The 18255-nt window shown below is 44.9% G+C and overlaps 1 protein-coding gene across 1 annotated transcript in view; it reads left to right on the top strand.

Moving 5' to 3' along the window:
* The window catches only part of LOC311102690 (ribosomal protein S6 kinase alpha-5-like), a 56784-nt gene extending 39443 nt beyond the window's left edge, over window positions 1-17341 (top strand). The window contains exons 16-17 of the mRNA XM_084144062.1: window positions 9712-9878; window positions 16283-17341. Coding sequence (XP_084000188.1) covers window positions 9712-9878; window positions 16283-16291 — 176 coding nt within the window. The 3' untranslated portion in view covers window positions 16292-17341. The remainder of the gene's footprint in view (window positions 1-9711; window positions 9879-16282) is intronic.
* The last annotated feature ends 914 nt before the right edge of the window (window positions 17342-18255 follow it).

The following is an 18255-nucleotide window of genomic DNA, read 5'->3' as shown; positions in this document are numbered from 1 at the left end:
TAGGGCCTCAGCGGTCTGTAGGGCAGTAGGGAGACCCGGCATTGGGAGGAGACGACAGGCCTTGGAAAACCGATCCACAACGACCAAAATGGTGGTATTCCCCTGGGAGGGGGGTAGGTCGGTCACAAAATCCACCGAGAGGTGGGACCATGGTCGTTGTGGAACGGGCAGGGGATGTAACTTTCCCCTGGGCAAATGTCTAGGTGCCTTACACTGGGCGCACACCGAGCAGGAGGAGACATAAACCCTCACATCCTTAGCTAACGTTGGCCACCAGTATTTCACGCTAAGGCAGTGCACTGTCCGGCCAATACCTGGATGTCCAGAGGAGGGTGATGTATGAGCCCAATAAATAAGGCGATCACGAACCTCGAGCGGAACGTACGTCCGCCCCACAGGACACTCGGGGGGAGTAGGGTCGGTACGCAGTGCCCGCTCGATCTCCGCATCGACCTCCCACACCACCGGAGCCACCAGACAAGACTCCGGCAGTATGGGAGTAGGCTCAATGGACCTCTCCTCTGTGTCATACCGCCGGGACAGGGCGTCTGCCTTACCGTTCTGGGACCCTGGGATGTATGTGATCTTAAAAACAAACCGGGTCAGGAACATGTTCCACCTAGCCTGACGAGGGTTCAATCTCCTAGCTGCCCGGATGTACTCCAGGTTACGGTGGTCAGTCAGAATGAGGAAAGGGTGTTGAGCCCCCTCAAGCCAATGCCTCCACACCTTTAGGGCCTGGACTACAGCTAACAGCTCCCTGTCCCCTACGTCATAATTACGCTCCGCCGAGCTGAGCTTCTTAGAATAGAACGCACAGGGGCGGAGCTTAGGTGGCGTGCCGGACCGTTGCGACAGGACTGCCCCAATACTGGCCTCGGACGCGTCTACCTCTACTTGGAATGGTAAAGAGGGATCCGGATGCGCCAGCACCGGAGCCGAGGTGAACAGGTTTTTCAGTTTGACAAATGCCCTGTCCGCCTCAGCTGACCACTGCAAGCGAACCGGACCCCCCTTTAGCAGGGACGTAATGGGAGCTGCAACCTGTCCAAAGCCCCGGATAAACCTCCGGTAGTAATTAGCAAAACCCAAAAACTGCTGCACCTCTTTTACAGTGGTTGGAGTTTGCCAATTACGCACGGCCGACACACGGTCAACCTCTATCTTCACACCAGACGCGGACAACCGATAACCCAAAAAGGAGACGGACTCCTGGAAGAACAAGCATTTCTCTGCCTTGACATACAAGTCATGCTCCAACAGTCTCCTCAACACTCGGCGCACCAGGGCTACATGCTCGGCTCGTGTAGAAGAGTACACTAGGATGTCGTCGATGTATACTACCACACCCTGCCCATGCATGTCCCGGAAAATCTCGTCAACAAAGGATTGGAAGACTGAAGGAGCATTCATTAACCCGTATGGCATGACGAGATACAGTGGGGGAAAAAAGTATTTAGTCAGCCACCAATTGTGCAAGTTCTCCCACTTAAAAAGATGAGAGAGGCTTGTAATTTTCATCATAGGTACACGTCAACTATGACAGAGAAAATGAGAAGAAAAAAATTCCAGAAAATCACATTGTAGGATTTTTAATGAATTTATTTGCAAATTATGGTGGAAAATAAGTATTTGGTCAATAACAAAAAAGTTTCTCAATACTTTGTTATATACCCTTTGTTGGCAATGACACAGGTCAAACGTTTTCTGTAAGTCTTCACAAGGTTTTCACACACTGTTGCTGGTATTTTGGCCCATTCCTCCATGGAGATCTCCTCTAGAGTAGTGATGTTTTGGGGCTGTCGCTGGGCAACACAGACTTTCAACTCCCTCCAAAGGTTTTCTATGGGGTTGAGATCTGGAGACTGGTTAGGCCACTCCAGGACCTTGAAATGCTTCTTACGAAGCCACTCCTTCGTTGCCCGGGCGGTGTGTTTGGGATCATTGTCATGCTGAAAGACCCAGCCACGTTTCATCTTCAATGCCCTTGCTGATGGAAGGAGGTTTTCACTCAAAATCTCACGATACATGGCCCCATTCATTCTTTCCTTTACACGGATCAGTCGTCCTGGTCCCTTTGCAGAAAAACAGCCCCAAAGCATGATGTTTCCAACCCCATGCTTCACAGTAGGTATGGTGTTCTTTGGATGCAACTCAGCATTCTTTGTCCTCCAAACACGACGAGTTGAGTTTTTACCTAAATGTTCTATTTTGGTTTCACCTGACCATATGACATTCTCCCAATCCTCTTCTGGATCATCCAAATGCACTCTAGCAAACTTCAGACGGGCCTGGACATGTACTGGCTTAAGCAGGGGGACACGTCTGGCACTGAAGGATTTGAGTCCCTGGCGGCGTAGTGTGTTATTGATGGTAGGCTTTGTTACTTTGGTCCCAACTCTCTGCAGGTCATTCACTAGGTCCCCCCGTGTGGTTCTGGGATTTTTGCTCACCGTTCTTGTGATCATTTTGAACCAACGGGGTGAGATCTTGCGTGGAGCCCCAGATCGAGGGAGATTATCAGTGGTCTTGTATGTCTTCCATTTCCTAATAATTGCTCCCACAGTTGATTTCTTCAAACCAAGTTGCTTACCTATTGCAGATTCAGTCTTCCCATCCTGGTGCAGGTCTACAATTTTGTTTCTGGTGTCCTTTGGCAGCTCTTTGGTCTTGGCCATAGTGGAGTTTGGAGTGTGACTGTTTGAGGTTGTGGACATGTGTCTTTTATACTGATAACAAGTTCAAACAGGTGCCATTAATACAGGTAACGAGTGGAGGACAGAGGAGCATCTTAAAGAAGAAGTTACAGGTCTGTGAGAGCCAGAAATCTTGCTTGTTTGTAGGTGACCAAATAATTATTTTTCACCATAATTTGCAAATAAATTCATAAAAAATCCTACAATGTGATTTTCTGGATTTTCTTTTCTCAATTTGTCTGTCATAGTTGACGTGTACCTATGATGAAAATTACAGGCCTCTCTCATCTTTTTAAGTGGGAGAACTTGCACAATTGGTGGCTGACTAAATACTTTTTTTCCCCACTGTACTCGTAATGACCCGAGGTGGTGCTAAATGCTGTTTTCCATTCATCCCCCTCCCTAATGCGCACCAGATTGTACGCGCTCCTGAGATCCAACTTTGTGAAGAACCGCGCTCCGCGTAATGATTCTGTCATAGTCGCAATCAGTGGAAGAGGGTAACTGTACTTAACCGTGATCTGATTGAGACTACGGTAATCAATACACGGGCGCAAACCCCCGTCCTTCTTCTTCACAAAGAAGAAACTCGAGGAAACCGGGGAAGTGGAGGACCGTATGTATCCCTGTGCCAAGGACTCGGCTATGTAAGTTTCCATAGCCGCTGTCTCCTCTTGAGACAGGGGATACACACGGCTCCGCGGAAGTGCCGCTCCTGTTTGGAGATCTATCGCACAATCCCCCTGTCTATGAGGTGGTAGCCGTGTTGCCCTCGTTTTGCTGAACACAAGTGCTAAATCCTCATATTCGGGGGGAATGCGCATTGCGGGCACTTGGTTCGGACTCTCTACCGAGGTCGCCCCTAAGGAAACACCTAGACATCTCCCTACACACTGGGCAGACCACTCCATAAGAGCCCTCTGTTGCCACGCAATGGTAGGATCATGGGCGCTTAACCAGGGAAGCCCCAGCACCACGGGATACGCAGGAGAGTCAATCAGATAAAACTGAATGATCTCCTCATGACCCCCCTGCGTCGTCATCTTAAGTGGTGCTGTGACTTCTCTGATCAACCCCGACCCCAACGGCCGGCTGTCTAGGGCATGAACAGGAAAGGGGGCTTCTACCGGCCGAAGGGGAATACCTAACCTATAACAAAATGCACGATCAACAAAATTCCCAGCTGCGCCTGAATCTACTAGCGCCTTATGCTGGGAATGAGGTGCCACCTGTGGAAATCTCACAGGTATACACATGTGACCAACAGAGAGCTCTGGGTAAGTGGGGCGCCTACTCACCTGAAATGACTCCCCAGTGCGTGACCTGTTGTCCCCTCTCCCAGGAGACCCTCCCCAGCACCTGGCCGCGGTGTGTCCTCCACGGCCACAGTTGGTGCAGGGGATGGCCCCCCTCGGGTTCTCTCTCCTCCTCTCTCTAGCGCCAGCACCCCCGAGCTCCATGGGAATCGGCTCGGAGGTGCTGGAGGGTGGAATGGACGACCCCCACTCGGGACGTCCGCGGGTAGCCAGCAGGGTGTCGAGACGGATGGAGATGTCCACCAACTGGTCGAATGATAGGTTGGTGTCCCTGCAGGCCAGCTCACGACGAACGTCCTCTCGTAGGCTACACCGGTAATGGTCGATGAGGGCCCTCTCATTCCACCCCGCATCCGCCGCTAGAGTCCGGAACTCCAGGGCGAACTCCTGTGCGCTCCTCTTCCCCTGTCGAAGGTGGAACAGACGCTCCCCCGCCGCCTTCCCCTCAGGTGGATGATCGAAGACAGCCCTGAAGCGGCGGGAGAACTCTGCGTAGGTGATGGTAGCGGCGTCTATTCCCCTCCATTCGGCGTTGGCCCACTCCAACGCCTTGCCGGATAGACAGGAGATGAGGGCGGAGACGCTCTCGTATCCCGAGGGCGCTGGGTGTATGGTGGCCAGGTAGAGTTCCACCTGCAGGAGGAACCCCTGACACCCGGCTGCAGAACCATCATATGCCCTCGGGAGCGAGAGCCGAATGCCACTGGGTTCCGGTGCTGAGAGAGGAGGACTGGCCGTTGGTGATGGTATGGTGTGAGAAGGCGTGGGCACCTCTCCCGTAACCAACCGGCGCAGAGTGTTGGACACGTCGTTCATGGCGGCCCCAAGTTGCCGGATCATGGTGTCTTGGTCGCTGATCCGATCCTCCAGCGACTTGGGTGCCGCCACTGCTCCTGCTGACTCCATACTGGTGTGTTGTTCTGTCAAGGCTGAGGTGTATGTGGTGTGGGAGTCAGGCGCAGGACACCGAAGCTTAGTCCAACAAAGTTTACTTGTGAAACCACAAGGCAAAGATACAATGATCGGCCTCAAAACAAAACAGAGGCGAGCAATTACGCAACTATGCGTAAAACAATAAAACAACAAAACAGAGAAAAGACATGCAGCACTACGGACAGGCGAAAAACAACACACAACCTAACCAATACAAAACAGGCAACTTATAGAACACGTAATCAGACACAAACGGACACAGGTGTAATAGACAGACAAAAGCAATCAAACATAGAAACATTCAACGGTGGCAGCTAGTACTCCGGGGACGACGAACGAACCTGCCCGAACCAGGAGGAGGAGCAGCCTCGGCAGAATCCGTGACAGAAACATTATGCTTTGGGGGTGTTTTTCTGCTAAGGGGACAGGACAACTTCACCGCATCAAAGGGACGATGGACGGGGCCATGTACCGTCAAATCTTGGGTGAGAACCTCCTTCCCTCAGCCAGGGCATTGAAAATGGGTCGTGGATGGGTATTCCAGCATGACAATGACCCAAAACACACGGCCAAGGCAACAAAGGAGTGGCTCAAGAAGAAGCACATTAAGGTCCTGGAGTGGCCTAGTCAGTCTCCAGACCTTAATCCCATAGAAAATCTGTGTAGGGAGCTGAATGTTCGAGTTGCCAAACGTCAGCCTCGAAACCTTAATGACTTGGAGAAGATCTGCAAAGAGGAGTGGAACAAAATCCCTCCTGAGATGTGTGCAAACCTGGTGGCAAACTACAAGAAACGTCTGACCTCTGTGATTGCCAACAAGGGTTTTGCCACCATGTACTAAGTCATGTTTAGCAGAGGGGTCAAATACTTATTTCCCTCATTAAAATGCATATACATTTATAACATTTTTGACATGCTTTTTTCTGGATTTTTTTGTTGTTATTCTGTCTCTCACTGTTCAAATAAACCTACCATTAAAATTATAGGCTGATCATGTCTTTGTCAGTGGGCAAACATACAAAATCAGCAGGGGATCAAATACTTTTTTCCCTCACTGTATGTCATACACTGCATTTGAGGAACAATGGGAAAGTAATTCTGCTTTGAAAGTTGATAAACTTGTAACCTCACTTTTGAGAACATGGCCTTTGAATGTTTTGGTACCTGCTGGAGAGCTCTTCTTTGTCTACACCTATTCAGCATTGTTCACACCCTCTTATGCTTTAGCCCCACCCATCTCGTTTTGTTCAGAGCGCACACTGGACGCTCTGGCCGAGGAGTAGGGTTGATCCGAGCGTTCTGACCTCAACAGCAGTCAAGCACCCAAGCTAACTGGCTAACATTGGCTAGCTTGCTAGCTACTTCCAGACACAAATGAGAGAACACCCCACTGACTATTTTACTCGCCCTAGCAGAGCTCGTTAGGCTGTTTTCATGTTATCCAAAGCGTTGGTGACTGTGCTGCTGGCAACAATTTAATTATGCTTTTTTGCTTTTTTTTTTACTGACACAGCCATATTCTACGGGTGTTGAGCGTTCGTAAATTCATCAGTTATTCTGCGCTCTGGCATACTCAGATTGAATATAGGTCCCGTGTAGCTCAGTTGGTAGAGCATGGCGTTTGCAACGCCAGGGTTGTGGGTTCGATTCCCACGGGGGGCCAGTATGAAAAAAATAATGTATGCACTCACTAACTGTAAGTCGCTCTGGATAAGAGCGTCTGCTAAATGACAAAAAATAAATATATATATACATACAGTGGGGAGAACAAGTATTTGATACACTGCCGATTTTGCAGGTTTTCCTACTTACAAAGCATGTAGAGGTCTGTAATTTTTATCATAGGTACACTTCAACTGTGAGAGACAGAAATCACATTGTATGATTTTTAAGTAATTAATTTGCATTTTATTGCATGACATAAGTATTTGATACATCAGAAAAGCAGAACTTAATATTTGGTACAGAAACCTTTGTTTGCAATTACAGAGATCATACCTTTCCTGTAGGTCTGTTGTAGCTCAGCTGGTAGAGCACAGCGCTTGTAACGCCAGGTTAGTGGGTTCGATCCCCGGGACCACCCATACACAAAAATGTATGCACGCATGACTGTAAGTCGCTTTCGATAAAAGCGTCTGCTAAATGGCATATTATTATTATTATTATTATTATTATTATTATTATTGTCTTGACCAGGTTTGCACACACTGCAGCAGGGATTTTGGCCCACTCCTCCATACAGACCTTCTCCAGATCCTTCAGGTTTCGGGGCGGTCGCTGGGCAATACGGACTTTCAGCTCCCTCCAAAGATTTTCTATTGGGTTCAGGTCTGGAGACTGGCTAGGCCACTCCAGGACCTTGAGATGCTTCTTATGGAGCCACTCCTTAGTTGCCCTGGCTGTGTGTTTCGGGTCGTTGTCATGCTGGAAGACCCAGCCACGACCCATCTTCAATGCTCTTACTGAGGGAAGGAGGTTGTTGGCCAAGATCTCGTGATACATGGCCCCATCCATCCTCCCCTCAATACGGTGCAGTCGTCCTGTCCCCTTTGCAGAAAGCATCCCCAAAGAATGATGTTTCCACCTCCATGCTTCACGGTTGGGATGGTGTTCTTGGGGTTGTACTCATCCTTCTTCTTCCTCCAAACACGGCGAGTGGAGTTTAGACCAAAAAGCTATATTTTTGTCTCATCAGACCACATGACCTTCTCCCATTCCTCCTCTGGATCATCCAGATGGTCATTGGCAAACTTCAGACGGGCCTGGACATGCGCTGGCTTGAGCAGGGGGACCTTGCGTGCGCTGCAGGATTTTAATCCATGACGGCGTAGTGTGTTACTAATGGTTTTCTTTGAGACTGTGGTCCCAGCTCTCTTCAGGTAATTGACCAGGTCCTGCCGTGTAGTTCTGGGCTGATCCCTCACCTTCCTCATGATCATTGATGCCCCACGAGGTGAGATCTTGCAAGGAGCCCCAGACCGAGGGTGATTGACCGTCATCTTGAACTTCTTCCATTTTCTAATAATTGCGGCAACAGTTGTTGCCTTCTCACCAAGCTGCTTGCTTATTGTCCTGTAGCCCATCCCAGCCTTGTGCAGGTCTACAATTTTATCCCTGATGTCCTTACACAGCTCTCTGGTCTTGGCCATTGTGGAGAGGTTTGTTTGATTGAGTGTGTGGACAGGTGTCTTTTATACAGGTAACGAGTTCAAACAGGTGCAGTTAATACAGGTAATGAGTGGAGAACAGGAGGGCTTCTTAAAGAAAAACTAACAGGTCTGTGAGAGCCGGAATTCTTACTGGTTGGTAGGTGATCAAATACTTATGTCATGCAATAAAATGCAAATTAATTACTTAAAAATCATACAATGTGATTTTCTGGATTTTTGTTTTAGATTCCGTCTCTCACAGTTGAAGTGTACCTATGATAAAAATTACAGACCTCTACATGCTTTGTAAGTAGGAAAACCTGCAAAATCGGCAGTGTATCAAATTCTTGTTCTCCCCACTGTGTGTGTGTGTGTGTGTGTGTGTGTGTGTGTATATATCCATCTCATATTCATATTTTTCTTGTTTAAAATCTGTTCATTATTTTAGATGAATGGCTATAAATCGATCTCTGAATGTGTTACAGGCCTCCTGTAGGTCAGTTGGTTGAGCATGGCGCTTGTAACGTCAGGTTCCTGGGTTCGATTCCCACAGGGGGCCAGTATGAAAAATGTATGCACTCACTAACTAAGTCGCTCTGGATAAGAGCGTCTGCTAAATGACCAAAATGTAAACGTAAATGTAATGTAGAGAGCCAGAGTGAATTTACCAGCCAAGTCTATCAACAGTTGTCGCAGTGACATTCTATTGAAATGGTTACTTGCATAGTGGAGTCTTTTGTTAAGACATGTAGTTAGCTAGCTAGCTAAACAATGAACCATAATCCAAACTCATGACGTTACTACCCTGCATGAATCTGCAGGTAGCTAACCAACCAGGTTCAATGTTAGCCAGCTAACATTAGGCTATAACTAGTCAAGCAAATGGCTCTGCGATACGAATAATAAGATTATACACGTAACGTTAGCTAGCGAGCCAGCCACATTAACTTGAAATGAAAACTACTTTCTGTCAAAATTAGAAACGTGTAATATCTGAAAGTGTAGCTAGCTAGACTATCTTACCCGTATGCATCATGGATGGATGCGTCTCCCTCACGGATGCCATTAGTTTGAAGACCGGTTTTCTCCATCTCCTTAGCTATCATACACTAATTCCACTGATTTCAAAGCTCGGTCCTCCAGAAAGAGGAACACTTATGCAGTTTTATTACGCAATACATTTTTTTAAAAGCCACAATAGACGGGATTACCTACACATACTGACCAGCTCAAATAGACAGAAGCGTGCTATATGGCAGACCAAACCTGAACTCATCTCTCGGCCTCATTATCTCAGCCAATCATGGCCAGCGGGAAGGTTGCTGTCTTTTTCTGTGGCTAAACCAACTAGGCTCGTAATTTAATAATTGTATTAGTATTTACAGATGGCATACAAGTTTGTTATTAAGGCACATGAAAGTACACATGTTCCAGAAGGCATTTCTGCCAAAAAATGAATTGTGATAATTTTTTTTAAAGAAGTTGACGTTCAAATGGCTCTCCTGTGAAGTAGTGACCCGCGACATACGCCTAGTTTCCTGAAACGAGACACATATAGAGTAATTGTGTTTATAAATGACGTAAATGTAATCTATATCATTGGTGTGGTACCTATAGAGCTGCTGACAGTGGACCCTGACAAGCGGATCAAGATGTGTGGTCTGAGGTACAACGCCTGGCTCCAAGACGACAGCCAGCTCTCCTCCAACCCTCTGATGACACCTAACATCCTGGGTTCCTCCACAACCGTGTCAGTACACACCTACGTCAAGGCTACCTTCAATGTGAGCTTTATTCATTCAATCAGCAGAGGGGGGAGGGGGGATGGTGAGAGGGAGGGGCAGGTTTGCATTAGAGGAGTCTGCGGAAAGAGTTTGAGAATATCAAATATCCTCTATTCAGTTGTTCTCATCAGTTCTTCCAAAGGTGATGGTGAGGGTGGGTAAAAATCCATCAATGTTTATGTGAATGTGTATATTGTACTGTAGTTTACTGTTGTTCATGTGAATGTGTATATTGTGCTGTAGTTTACTGTTGTTCATATCAATGTGTTTATTGTACCGAAGTTTACTGTTGTTCATGTGAATGTGTTTAGTGCTGTAGTTTACTGTTGTTCATGTGAATGTGTTTAGTGCTGTAGTTTACTGTTGTTCATATGAATGTGTTTATTGTGCTGTAGTTTACTGTTGTTCATATGAATGTGTTTATTGTGCTGTAGTTTACTGTTGTTCATGTGAATGTGTTTATTGTGCTGTAGTTTACTGTTGTTCATATGAATGTGTTTATTGTGCTGTAGTTTACTGTTGTTCATATGAATGTGTTTATTGTACCGTAGTTTACTGTTGTTCATGTGAATGTGTTTATTGTGCTGTAGTTTACTATTGTTCATGTGTTTGTGCTGTAGTTTACTGTTGTTCATGTGAATGTGTTTATTGTGCTGTAGTTTACTATTGTTCATGTGTTTGTGCTGTAGTTTACTGTTGTTCATGTGAATGTGTTTATTGTGCTGTAGTTTACTATTGTTCATGTGTTTGTGCTGTAGTTTACTGTTGTTCATGTGAATGTGTTTATTGTGCTGTAGTTTACTATTGTTCATGTGTTTGTGCTGTAGTTTACTGTTGTTCATGTGAATGTGTTTGTTCTGTAGTTTACTATTGTTCATGTGTTTGTGCTGTAGTTTACTGTTGTTCATGTGAATGTGTTTATTGTGCTGTAGTTTACTATTGTTCATGTGTTTGTGCTGTAGTTTACTGTTGTTCATGTGAATGTGTTTGTTCTGTAGTTTACTGTTGTTCATGTAAATGTGTTTATTGTGCTGTAGTTTACTGTTGTTCATGTGAATGTGTTTAGTGCTGTAGTTTACTGTTGTTCATATGAATGTGTTTAGTGCTGTAGTTTACTATTGTTCATGTGAATGTGTTTATTGTGCTGTAGTTTAGTTGTTCATATGAATGTGTTTAGTGCTGTAGTTGACTGTTGTTCATGTGAATGTGTTTGTGCTGTAGTTTACTGTTGTTCATATGAATGTGTTTAGTGCTGTAGTTGACTGTTGTTCATGTGTTTGTGCTGTAGTTTACTGTTGTTCATGTGAATGTGTTTATTGTACCGAAGTTTACTGTTGTTCATGTGAATGTGTTTAGTGCTGTAGTTTACTGTTGTTCATGTGAATGTGTTTATTGTGCTGTAGTTTACTGTTGTGAATGTGTTTAGTGCTGTAGTTTACTATTGTTCATGTGAATGTGTTTGTGCTGTAGTTTACTGTTGTTCATGTGAATGTGTTTATTGTGCTGTAGTTTACTGTTGTGAATGTGTTTAGTGCTGTAGTTGACTGTTGTTCATGTGTTTGTGCTGTAGTTTACTGTTGTTCATGTGAATGTGTTTATTGTGCTGTAGTTTACTGTTGTTCATGTGAATGTGTTTATTGTACTGTAGTTTACTGTTCATGTGAATGTCTTTATTGTACTGTAGTTTACTGTTGTTCATGTGAATGTCTTTATTGTACTGTAGTTTACTGTTGTTCATGTGAATGTGTTTATTGCACTGTGTTTCTCCAGGCGTTCAACAAGTGTAAGCGGGAGGGTTTCCGTCTGCAGACGGTGGACAAGGCCCCGCTGGCCAAGAGGAGGAAGATGAAGAAGTCCAGCACCAGCACAGAGACCAGGAGCAGCTCCGGAGAGAGCACCCGCTCCTCCTCCTCCTCCTCCACCCTGTCCCACCAGGACACCCGCTCCTCCTCCTCCTCTTCCCAGTCTCACCAGGACACCCACTCCTCCTCCTCCACCCTCTCTCACCACGACACCCACTCCTCCTTCTCCTTCTCCCAGTCTCACCAGGACACCCACTCCTCCTTCTCCACCCTGTCCCACCAGGACACCCACTCCTCCTCCTCCACCCTCTCTCACCACGACACCCACTCCTCCTTCTCCTTCTCCCAGTCTCACCAGGACACCCACTCCTCCTCCTCCACCCTGACCCACCAGGACACCCACTCCTCCTCCTTCTCCACCCTGTCCCACCAGGACACCCACTCCTCCTCCTCCACCCTGTCTCACCAGGAGAAGACTGGGGGAGACAGCGTCGCCGACCCACCACCCCAACCCTCCATCAACTCCACCACCACCCCTGTCACCACACCCCTCACCCTGGGCTCAGACAGCGCCCCCGCCCCGGAACACTCACGGCCTCCGGCCTTCTACTTCTCAGACTGAGGGAGAAAGATGGAATCGGCCTGAGCAAGACTCTACCTAGATTGGCTAATCTTGATATGTAGATCAGTCTTTCTGTGCGGTCAAATGCAGTCAACCTCAAACATGCACTGAGAGATAGAGAGAGATAGAGGGGAAAAGGGGCGTGGAGAGAAAGATTGCACTATCAGATGGACAGCATGGAGATCCCTCTCTCTCACTCTTTCTGTCCCTCCATGGCAGCTCGCAGTCAATCGCTCACAATCAGTCACATGCATGGACCACAAGTGCATGCACGCCTCCAGACTGATCATGCAGCAGGAACAGGACCCACCTCTCAATCATCACTAGCAATACACACACACACACCAAATGAAAAGGACTGCCCTACCGATCCAGGGCTGGACAGCAGAGAGACCCGTCTACAAACACAGCTCTGTTTCAGTCATGTCTTTCTGTTTGTCTGGAAGGTAGGTCATAGTCCTGGTTGTCTGTTTTTGTTTAACCTGTGGTGTATTGCATTAGTAACATTTTTTTACCTTAAGCCACAAGTACTGCAGCTTATCACATTGGGAGGAACCTCTTGTTTTCAAAGCGGAGCATATGTTTTGCAGTATTTATATACAATAATGCAGACTGAAATTATTTATGATTTGTTTTTATGTTAACTTATGAATGGTTCATAACTGTTTATGATAGATAGATATGCTCGGACCTAGAACTCTAGAACCCTTGAGATCTAGAACCCTTGAGCTCTAGAACCCTTGAGCTAAAGAGGCAGTTTCAACTCATTGCAGAATGTTTTCAATGGCAGGTTGATGTTATGTTTCAGGATGATTCATACAATAGATATTTCAAACAGCCTCTCATAATGAGATCATGATGCAGTTGTTTGTTGAGCTGATCAGATCATGTAAGCATGTATTTATGGGGGTTTTATCCAACGCGTGTCGACTCGGAGTAGTGTGCATTCAACCAAATCATTTCATCATCAGATAGATGAAGATGCTTGTTTTACCCGAGGGCCAGTAAGCCTGAGCTATGCTATGTGTTTACCCCGTAACGCTAGCACAACTTCTAATTGTATAATGCAAGGAATGTTTAGAAGCCCGACCAATATCAGTTAACCGATATTATCAGCCTTTTAGCGATATGTTGATATCGGCCGATATTTCCACCGATATTCAATAAATAGGATGAAAAAAGGGACTCTCATGCTTATCTGAACACTTGTGACCATTCAAATGATGTCATTATTGTCACAATGTAAGAAATCAATATGTAAAGCTTATTTCTTTGACAATGGCTCTTTTGCTGTCTCAGGTGCCACTCCAGAATCTCCCATAAGTGTTCAATTGGGTTGAGATCTGGTGACTGAGACACACACACACACACACACACACACTCCCTTTAAACCTCCTATGCTCCTTTGAGACCCCTCTTTCAGTCACTGAGATCTCTTCTTCTAGCCATGGTAGCCAAAATAATGGGCAACTGGGCATTTTTATACTTGACCCTGAGAATGATGGGATGTTAATTGCTGAATTAACTCAGGAACCACACCTGTGTGGAAGCACTTGCTTTCCATATACATTGTAACCCTCGTTCAGACTATTGTAAACAGTTGACAGGTTTTCATGTCTCTCTCTCTCTCTGTCTCTGTCTCTGTCTCTCTGTCTCTCTCTCTCTCTGTCTCTCTCTGTCTGTCTCTCTCTGTCTCTGTCTGTCTCTCTCTGTCTCTGTCTGTCTCTCTCTGTCTGTCTCTCTCTGTCTGTCTCTCTCTGTCTCTCTGTCTCTCTCTCTCTCTGTCTCTCTCCGTCTCTCTCTGTCTCTCTCTGTCTCTCTCTGTCTCTCTGTCTCTGTCTGTGTCTGTGTATTATAACATGCAGGACTGAGATGGTCAGGTGGTTTGGACTCTTGCCACTCACATTGTCATGTTTGTTTTCTGCTCTTGTGATACACACCTTGACATGTTGCTTTGCAGAGAGACAGAGAGAGAGAGGACCTCTTTACTTGCTTTTCTTGATCTATTTCTGTTTGAAAGCAGCATTCAGTGTTTAGAAGCAAAGCATTCTGTAAGCTTGGAAACAGACACACTTCTAGGGGTAGCTACCTGGCCTGGTTGCTTGTGATGTTTCATTTCTATGCAAGTATGCACACGTTTGTCAATCTAAATGTTATTGGTGAGGATACTTCATGTCTGAATATCTGGATGGCGTTGTCCGTCTATCAGAGGCTAGAACATTATAATTTCTAGACAACACAACACAGGGACTATTCAGCTGACCTTTTGGTAGAGGGCTTCATATGATATATTAGTTCATGCTGAAACTATGCATATATTATTGCTCTATCCATCATGTCATACAGTCCACTCCAAGAAGGTCTGAACCTGTAGCTTGAAATGTCAAGAGAACACAGTGGTTTCACACACACACACACACACACACACACACCAAATCCCCAACAACATGACTTTCCATTGATTAAAAAGTCTGAACCCTTCCCTTGAAGCGAAACAGTACAAAGCTCATCTCTTCTCCTGACTTCAGTCTGCATGAGTTCACTTCCTGCTCCTCTTCTGCCTCATTAAACCTCAAGCCTTTTGTTTGGTTCTATTAATAGACTAGAGCACAGCCACAGAAGCAGAGGAGGAGGAGGAGGAGGGGAGGAAGTAGAGGGAAAGAGGAAGGAGTGTGTCCTATATGGAACTCCCCGCTGGGAGTCTGATCTGCTGTTGCTTTGCTCTGTTTGTTCCAGAAAATGCTCTGTTCACTCTTTCGTGTCGTTTTAGGTCAGACTCGCTCCAAACTGACTCCACTTTTTGAGAAAGATCTTCACACTTATTTGTGTGCCATTGAGAGGAAGGAAACCAAACATTTTTGTTTCCGAATCTAATTTGTAATGTGCATCCTCACTCGTAGCTATGCTGTTTAAACTAAGCTCAACCCCACTTGGCTGGTGCCAGGTGAGTCCTGTGCATGGAGGTGAGGGCTGATGGGTGTGGGTCTCACAGCACTGTATTTAATACTACTAGTGGTACAGTACAGACCCATCTCACATTGTCTTGGGCATGTTTTTCTGATGCTCGTCTTCATCAATAGAACCGTAATGGTGGGTCCCTTCAATAGGCTAGAGCCTAAATATCCAACCTAACGTGCAAATCAGCTTTAATATCAACCTTTGCTCTTTTGATTTACTTTGACTTTTGTTTTTCCAAAAGTGTTCTTTTATTTTTTTATTTTTTTGTAGAGGTTCAATTGATATTTTGTCTCTCTGTAGACTGAGGCTCATGGACGCTAATTGTCCTTCATTTGGATTGTAAGTACACTACATGTAAAGAATGCCACTACTGCTTTACTCCGTTATTTACTTAAAGGATATGCGTAGCCTAGCCGTCACTTTGAAAACAAAACCTGTGTGTTTGGTCCATTGACATATATGGTTCGGTCACTGTGAACAACCCATCATTCAGGTGTGCAGGCCAGCCGTCCCATGGCTGCTATTAGATAAGGCATTATGTTATGAACTGGAGCACATAGCAGTGGTCTGGGGTCTTTTGGTCAAGAGAAACCTCTTCCTATAATATATATTATATGTGTTGGCACATGTTGTTGGCAATCCATGTTACATTATGGTGTGTATATGAGCTGTTTTTCCCTGTTAATCAGATCCTATTGTTGTCTTGATAAAAAGAGATGAATCTTACATGCATTCATTTGTTTTACTGAGATGTGATTTTGTTTGATCACGAGTTTCATAAGAAATTCCATATTTCCAGTGGCTGTTCTAATTCTAAAATCAAGTTAAAAGGGACCTTTTTTACTTATAAAATCCTGCGTATTGCTTTAAGCTTTAAATAGCTTTAGCATTATAGAACATGATTTATTTGTATTGTCTATCAAATGAAAATGTAAATAATATTTATATTTTATTTCAAAGTTTAAAAAACTAAATAATGTAAAAGGAAGGTTAATCAAAGGACACTGTTTGTCTCTTCCAAGGTGCTGTAGTTTCCAGGTGACATTTCCAAGGGCAGCCACAAGGGGGCAGTGTTGACCAGAGCCTGGCTCTACTGAACTGCTACTGAGGGCCTAAACCTCTTTAGCTCATCATCCACTCACTGTGCAACATTCGCTACTATATATTTGATATTTATCCATAGAAAAAAGGCTTTTAGAAAATATTTGAAGGAAGTCATTTCATAACTATTATATATCAAATGTATTTTCTTTCTTTTTTTGTCATCTAGCTGGGCTAGAATTTTACATTTTAAGTTATTTACATTGGAATCATGGTAGTTACTAGTTAGGTGGATAAGTGTACATGTAAAAAATGAACCAAAATAAGAATCGTATTTTTCTTCGTCTTAATGCTTTAAATACTGTAATTATGGTAAGCCATTCTAAATAGTATGACTTTTAAAAAATATCACTCAACTGCATGTATGCAATGCAGTGGGCTGTCTTGAAGTGGGAACTTTACAGAGGGAAAATTACATTGGTACTAATGAGATTTTTAAGCAGTGTTTCAAAATAAGATTTTTGATGTATTTTGTTTGTCAGGAAAATAAGGTAAACGCTTTTGTGTGTGAGTGAGTCTTGTATTGGATTGTTTTGGGTGAGAACGAGTTGAATCAACTCACATCATTAAATCAGAGTTTAAGGGAGTGTGTCACAGGAGGTAGGTGTCACCTTAATTAGGGAGGACGGGCTCGTGGTAATGGCTGGAGCGGAATCAGTGGAATGGTATCAAATACATCAAATACATGGTTTCCAGGTGTTTGATGCCATTCTATTAGCTCTGTTCCAGCCATTATTATGAGCCGTCCTCCCCTCAGCAGCCTCCACTGGAGTGTATCGTTTTTATAAATCAATACTGTGTGTATTGTTTGTTTGTTTGTTTGCACATTTTGCTTGTCTTGTGGATTGTTGAATATCTCTGTGAAGAAATGTTTATACAAAAAGAAAAAAAAGTTAAGGGCTTTAAGGTTTTCAAATCCTTTATATAGAAAATATAATACTGTTGTTGTTTGTCACATGTTCAATAAAGTTTCTAAGTTCACAATGTCTTGTGGTGAGGAGTGTCTTGGTAATGCAGGGAGGGGACACAGCTAAATCTGACAGTTACATTATTTAACTCATTTTGCAGAGATTAATATAAGGATTTGTTATAAGGAATAGATGTCTATGATCATTACGTCATGGTGACTTGATTTAATAGAGATTGTTGCACATTTTCAGTAGGTTAAGGCTAAACATGGAAGAGACTAATTTCTAAACTATTTTCCTGCCAATAGTTACTGTTCAGTATTGGAACAGCAGAGGGGGCTCTTTGTCTGTCGTGTCAATGGTAGTCCCAGTGAGTGCTGTGTGAGTTGTTCTGGCTGTCAGTAATTATTGTCTGTCGTGGCTATGTCGGTATTGGTATCCCCAAGGTGAATATTATGGCAGCATCATTCTACTACCATGTAAATGAAATGCACACACACATTTGATGGTTCCTTCAGCTTAGCAGGTGCGTCTGACTGAAATGTTGACATGATATTCATAAAATAAACTTCTACTCCCTGCTTGCAATGATTCACTTTTATGTGGTAGTTTCAGCCTAAATGTCTTATTCAGCGCGAAAGAGAGCGAGAGAAAGAGAGAGAAAGAAGCAGGCAGAGCAGGAGACAGAGTGTGTGTTTTTGAAGGGGCAGGACTGTGGGAGCAGGTAGGAACTGGGAGGTATTTTAGGGGCAGGACTGTGGGAGCGGGTAGGAACTGGGAGGTATTTTAGGGGCAGGACTGTGGGAACTGGGAGGTATCTTAGGGTCAGGACTTTCTGGGGGTTGAATAGGACCGTGGCAGCCATATGATGGAGTGCTTTGGTGTGGGTTATGGTGGTGGTGGTGGTGGTGGTGGGGGGGGGGGGGGGTTAACTGTACTGCAGACCGTAGAAGGGTGAAGTGAAGTGGCTTTGGATCCCGGAGAGA

The sequence above is a fragment of the Coregonus lavaretus genome (genome assembly GCF_964263955.1).
Source record: "Coregonus lavaretus genome assembly, chromosome: 27".
In the NCBI taxonomy this organism is placed as follows: domain Eukaryota; kingdom Metazoa; phylum Chordata; class Actinopteri; order Salmoniformes; family Salmonidae; genus Coregonus; species Coregonus lavaretus.
The sequence above is the reverse complement of the archived record's forward strand: the minus strand, read 5'-3'. Positions and strand labels throughout refer to the sequence as shown.